Raw genomic sequence first — 6716 nt, forward strand, 5'->3', positions numbered from 1 at the left:
TTTCTATTGGTGTTACTTACAAAATAGACAATACGGTAACGTCACCGCTCCTAACCAATGTCATTATTATGCTTTCTTTCAAATAATCAAACGCATTACAAAAGAAGCGTTCATATAATAAAGCACTATACAAAAGAGGGCAGAAATTTAAAGTTTAAATTTATATCTGTTAGTTGGCACATTTACATAACCCACTTGGAATTGATTTGGCTTTGGAAATAAACTAAATCATTGTGATAATTATTCTGATCACTGCAAAATATACTTCCAACATTGAAAGCTCAAAAAGTATATTATGAATAATTAATGATGATGAATGTTCACTATTTTTTCCAAATTACAAGTCTATTCCTGTACCGGCTATTCTTGATGCTTGACTGAATGTTTAACTTTTCGAAGTAAATCTATTATTTACCACTAGTGACGAAAATTTTCAATTTTTTTCAAGATCTTCAATATAAAGTTACTGAAATTATATGATGAAAATTGTCACAAATACATACAGAGTGAGTAATATGATGTATGGGAACACCTCAATAAGTAGGAGACTGCTGTAGATATGCAGTCTATGCAGCTATGTAGATATGTCTATGCAGCTTTAATATGATAAAGACTCTCAGAGTAAGTTATCGGTCAAATAATCTACCTTATGACGTACAACTGAATTTCAACCCATCATAAGGGAGAGACGTTTGAAGTTTTAGTTTTTAAGGAAATGAGGGGTTATAAGTCAAATATTTTAAATATAAACAACCATTGTGTGACACATCATTTTGAAGGCTTTTTCAAAACGAGAAAGATAAAATCGATAAAAATGTTCTATGATACTTTTATCCAAAATGGCGGCTGATTGAAGAAATCGTTTTTAAAGAAATAATTGATAAAGTTCAATCAGACGCTATTTGGATAAAAGTATCATAGAACATTTTTTTTATGTCATCTTTCTCGTTTTGAAAAGGCCTTTAAAATGATGTATCACACAATGGTTGTTTACATTCAAAATATTTGAGTTGCAACCCCTCATTTCCTTAAAAACTAAAACTTCAATCAGCCGCCATTTTGGATACAAGTATCATAGAACATTTTTATCCACGCCATCTTTTTAAAAAGGCCTTTAAATGATGTACTACACAATGGGTGTTTACGTTTAAAATATTCTAGTTACAACCCCTAAGTCACCCCCTCATGAGATGTTGAAATTCAGTTGTACATCAAAAGGTAGAGTAATTGTCCGATAACTTATCCTGTGAGTTACAGTATTATATCTACAGCAGTCTCCAACTTATTGAGTCTCCAACATACATTATGACTCACTCTGTATATGATGAATTATAATCAAGCAAACATTCTAAATAAATGAAATTCTGGTAAAAAAAAATTGGTTTGTTATAATTAAAAATCCGAACTTTACAAGGATTTTAAATTTATCAATACTGAATAAACATGATTGCAGGCGTCCAAGTTGTGTAGTATTTAAAAAGATTCTAATAATTATTGTGCCGTTCCATTCAAATTTGATGGAACGAAGTTTGCAATAGAAAGTTAGAATTTTCACAATTCATGCGATTGGATGGTTTAGACACACTGTGCTGATATTTTGTAAACCAACTTTCTACATGAAAAAACTGACGAAATTAAAATTTAAAAAACAGGGCATCCACCCATTTTTCAACTTACACAATGTAAAGGCGTAGAGCAGCACGGACACAGAGCAGAGGTCTTCGAATCAATTGAAAGCGGCGTCGTTAACAAGATGTGCCAGTTGAGCGTAACAATGCAATTGTTATTGTATTTGAATAGAATTTCGCAGTGAATCGCATGCATTTCAGTACATTGTTGTGAGACAAATGAATTCCACCCAATGTTGTACAGTAGTAACATTATGGGCTCCACCTACTCCCACAGTACACCGCTGAAGCCGAACAGGCGGGCCGCCGGTCTGCCTTTCAATGATTGCAAAATGAGTACACCAAATCTGTGTAAAGTGTTCTGTGACATGACATATTCACTGTTTCCACCAGATGTGAAGCATCTAAGAACAGTGCAATGTTCATCGGAGTGGAAATTCAATTATCACTGGCATTATGTTAAATGTGCCAAGATAATGCATGAAATTGGGCTACCTTGAAACTTAAAATAAGTGCTATGAATCATACGAGGAGTTTGAGAGAGCTTCTACATACAGGACGCGATTCAGATCCGGCAAAGAAACTTAGTTTGAGGGGTCCATATTCTAAACAAGTACAACAAGAGTTGTGCTTCTGGGTAAGTATGGCCCAGTAAAGATACTGTTCAAGATTATTTGTCTCTGGTATGGCGACAAGTAGATAGTGGAGCAGTTGGACATGCTTCAATTCTTGAGTAAAGACAAATTTATCATAAAAATAATCATAGATTGATTGAATTTTTACTCCACCAATAAACGCAACTTGGAAGCAAATCGATCTTGTCTGATAAGAAGACATAATACGAGAATAATAATTGTGAAAAATACTGACAAGTCTGCATCGAAGTTTCAAATACTTCATGTTTAATATTTCAACTGAGCCGGCCTGCACTTTGATAATTCAAAGACAGAAGCGATTATCAGATAGAAAGTACAGATACGAACAATTCCGGGACAAGTTGTCCCAATACAATTACCCACTAAATAATAATAAGTCGGCTGGAAAATGGCAAACGTACTGTACAGAGTAAGTAAGCACGAGATTGGCAGAAATGGATTGGCTTGATTGGGTGAATAGGATTTGTCATCCGGAAACAAGATTCTAGAGATTGGCCAGCAGCAGATAACAAGGCTGGGAATGGGAGAAGTAAAAGACTGGTCTTGTGGAACAACATCGGAGAAATCACTCTCATTGGCATCGATGCAATTGCTATGGGAATCTAGGACTATCATTGGAACCTGAACTGGGATATCCATTCTTAAAACGAATTATTAAATCATGATCAAACTATTCGGGCAAGGAAGTGGACCTCAATTGCTTGAATAGAGCTGGAAATTCGTGAATAATGCAGGAAATGATCACTATCACCATTACTATTGTAACTGCAATTTAATAGCAAATACTTTTTCCAATTGTAAGTCGATTGTGATAGTAGCACCGGTTATCTGTAGCAAGAGTACTTTCGAATACGTAATGGGGAGATAAATTCAAGAAGTTGTAAATCAAATTGATTGATTTTTCCGCATAACGATTGTAAAGAAGGGAATTGAATAGTTTTAATACAGTTTTGAATAGTTCAACTAACACAGTAAAAATATTCCAATTGAAGCTGTTTCATAAATTGCATCGTACGAAATATAAACAGTGGAGAAATTACCCAGTGAGCTCCTTACTGGGTAATAAACAGAGAATGTAATGTAATAAACAGAGTATTGTATACTGTCTGGTAAAAGCTGGATCACACCAATCACACGAGCATTCCTAAGTTGTTTATGCGGGGTAGTTCATGCACCAATATTACAAGTAATTAAAAAAAGAACTAGAAGATCGATATCGATCAATAATAGTAGACAAAACGAGCCAAGTATTCGGCATCGCTTGAGAGAAATAAGAATGACTCATGACAGTCAAAGTCTACTTTATCAGTTGAGAAAAAATTTTGGGTAAAGAGATTAGATGTCAACCAAGACAGACTAGTAATTTGTGAGAAAAATGAATTGATTACCCTGTAAAATACTGTTTACAGCCTTCGAAGTACTTAAATTGAAAAATATTTCAACACACTTATAACATTTATACACTGTTATGAATACATTAACACAACACATTAATAATGATGAAAAATAATAAATTAACTCACCAATACTTGGACAAACAGACAATCTCAAGAGAGACATCACATTCAGCTTACCTGAAAAATAATTATTGAAATTATAAATTATTATGGAGAGTTTGGAAACTATTTCATTCAAGATTGAGCAACAGGGTTTGGAAAATTTTAATTATTGATGACGATTTCTTCAATTGGATAGTATGAAGCTATCAAAATAATTACATTTTGAAAAATTACTCAACTGGTGTTATTTTAGGTCATTTAAAAAAAATGGAATAACGCTCAAAAATTGATATTGGAAAAATTGTTATCAACAATGCAACGACTGTTCCCTCAAAATGTTAAAGATTTATTATCTTTTACTGAATTTAAAATAACCATTCATTAAAATTTTAACTTCAAGAGCATATATCTGAAAAAGTAATACTGTAATTTAAATAAATCCAGAATTTCTTCTACCTAGTATACCTAGAAAACCTGATATCCAAATGAGAAATTTTTAAAATGTCACATGTAAAAAGTTTCTAAAAACTTGTTGCTCAGCCATAATATACTGTGCCGGGCACTCTTTTTAATTCAGGCCTTTTCCCAAGTTATAATAGTAAATTTAATACGCAATAGACTAGAGCCATTATTGTGAGTTAGCGAAATAAATTATTTTCTCTCTCTATTATGAACGGCCATGACTTCGAGTTTCCCATGATAGATATTTAAAAATTGTGGCTCCGAGTCGTCGAGGAATGTAGATTATGGAATTATCTCTAAAACTTAGCCTTCTTGTCGCGACATAAAGTGCGATAAGTTGGAAAACAGCAAGCATTGAAATTATAACAAACTACCGATTTTGCAGTTACTATTTGGTCCAAAGGCTCTAGAAGCCACGCGACGATTGGTCAAATTGATTCCGTTCGCCCAATAGGAGACCTGTTTCTAAATACAGTAGTGGGGATTCCCCAACCGCGAGACCAGATTACGTTTCGGAGGACACTTTGCTAGGAGCACTACGAGAGTAAAGATGTAGTCACTATGTTTCCCCCTTTTTGGGCAGGTTTATAAGTTTATTTCAGTAGTAAATGTAGGAGCTAGTTTTATTTTTTATTAATGTTTAAATTTACTAGTAGTGCCATGTCCTGAAAGGTTTAATTGTGTTTCTTCATCATGTACGAATAATTGTTTCTTCAAATAACCGCTAAGGTACGTAAAATAAGGTTAAAATATAATTTAGGGAATTTAATTGATTGAAACTTCCATAAGAGTATTGAATTAATTAAGCCTGTTATTTTTCAAGTTAATAATATTGATTGAGAATAATCCTTTTGATTTTATTAGTGATGGAAGATACTTATAAATTTTTTTCTACAGAAGTATAGAAAGTTTTCATTAATGATTGAGAGCTCGACGAGAGCGGTCGTATCGGAGTGGTTGCTGAGTCAGCTGTGCAAAGTTTAAACGTTCCGTAACAAAATATTTCGTGCTAGTGAACCGTGCTGTAGTGAATATTTTATTTGAAGATTTAAAAATGTCTTGTTTTATTTGCTCTAAATCCGTTCGGAATTCAGGTGAGCTGATTTCATGTGTCGACTGTGAAGCGAACTTTCATATAGGATGTGTGAAAATGACCAAGGACGATGCGGACTACATAAAGAGAAACAAACAAATTTGGAGATGTAGCAGCTGTTCCTCTACACGTCGCAAAAGTATGGTGAGTGAATCGACAACAGGAAACAAGGACGTGACTCTCCAAGAACTCGCAGGAGTTCTTGAGGTAATTGCAGGAAATCAGACGTCGATGAAGGAGAATATTAAGAAAATGGAGTTGGAGCTTGGGAAATCAATTGAATCATGTCATCAGGCGATTAACGACATAAATAAGAAGTTTGATGAACAAAACAAGCAAATTAGCACATGCCTCATCAACATCGATAAGCTTTCAACAGAAGTAGCTAGCCTCAGGAAAGAAAATGCAGAACTGAAGGAACGCGTCGAGGATATGGAACAATACTCAAGATCGAACATGCTGGAAATAAATGGTATACCCAAAAAACAGGATGAAGATGTAACAGAAATCATTTGTAGAATGAGCGAAGCATTAGGACACAAAATAAAAGCAGATGCAATCGACATTTGTCACAGACTTAAACAACGAAATGAAAACCTACCTCCACCAATCGTTGTCAAGTTCGTTCGTAGAACAGACAAACAAGTAATATTGAATAAAAGGAAAGTTACGAGGCAGTTTTCTACAAAGCAGATGGGAGAAACAACGGACCATCCAGTCTATGTGAATGAAAGTCTAGCACCTACGCGAAGAAGGATTTTCACCATGGCGAGAGAGATCTTCAAAAGAGGCGACATCAAATACCTATGGATCAAGGAAGGGAAGATTCTAGCTAGGAAAGAAGACGGAACACCAGTATTGAACTCAAGAACAGTGAACAAGTGAAAAAGTTGAGCGTCAAATACCTATGGATCAAGGAAGGGAAGATTCTAGCTAGGAAAGAAGACGGAACACCAGTTATTGAACTCAAGAACAGTGAACAAGTGAAAAAGTTGAGCGTGATAAGTGCATCTAAGCAGCCAGGTAACCAAGAAAATAACAGTGTCAGTACCGTAAATAAAAATGTCATCAGAGATAAGTAGCAGAGAAACACTAATTATTCATCAAAATATACGCAGTCTGCGAAGTAATTTCGATTTATTCTTAGTGCAAATGAGGAAATTAGAAAACAACCCGCTAATAATAGTCTTGACAGAAATATGGATACTAGAGAATGAAATAGACTTATATCATATAGAGGGCTATTCCGTACATGGTAATTTCAATCATAACTACAGAGCAGGAGGAACTTTGGTTTATATAAGCAGTGAGATAACGTTCAAAACAAAGACAATAGTTTTTATTTCAGCGGACTGTGTACATATATCTTGTTCATATA

General features: G+C 34.4%; 1 protein-coding gene across 1 annotated transcript; it reads left to right on the forward strand.

Annotated features, from left to right (window-relative positions):
- The first annotated feature begins 5395 nt into the window (after window positions 1-5395).
- LOC120349683 lies at window positions 5396-6223 on the forward strand. The gene has a single exon (XM_039420185.1). The coding sequence runs from the start codon at window positions 5396-5398 to the stop codon at window positions 6221-6223; it is 828 nt and encodes a 275-aa protein (XP_039276119.1).
- Window positions 6224-6716: the final 493 nt, after the last annotated feature.

Source organism: Nilaparvata lugens, chromosome 2 (genome assembly GCF_014356525.2).
Source record: "Nilaparvata lugens isolate BPH chromosome 2, ASM1435652v1, whole genome shotgun sequence".
Lineage (NCBI taxonomy): Eukaryota > Metazoa > Arthropoda > Insecta > Hemiptera > Delphacidae > Nilaparvata > Nilaparvata lugens.

Excerpts from the sequence above, each read along its gene's own strand:
- LOC120349683 (XM_039420185.1), top strand. The coding sequence starts at position 5,396 with ATGACCAAGGACGATGCGGACTACATAAAGAGAAACAAACAAATTTGG.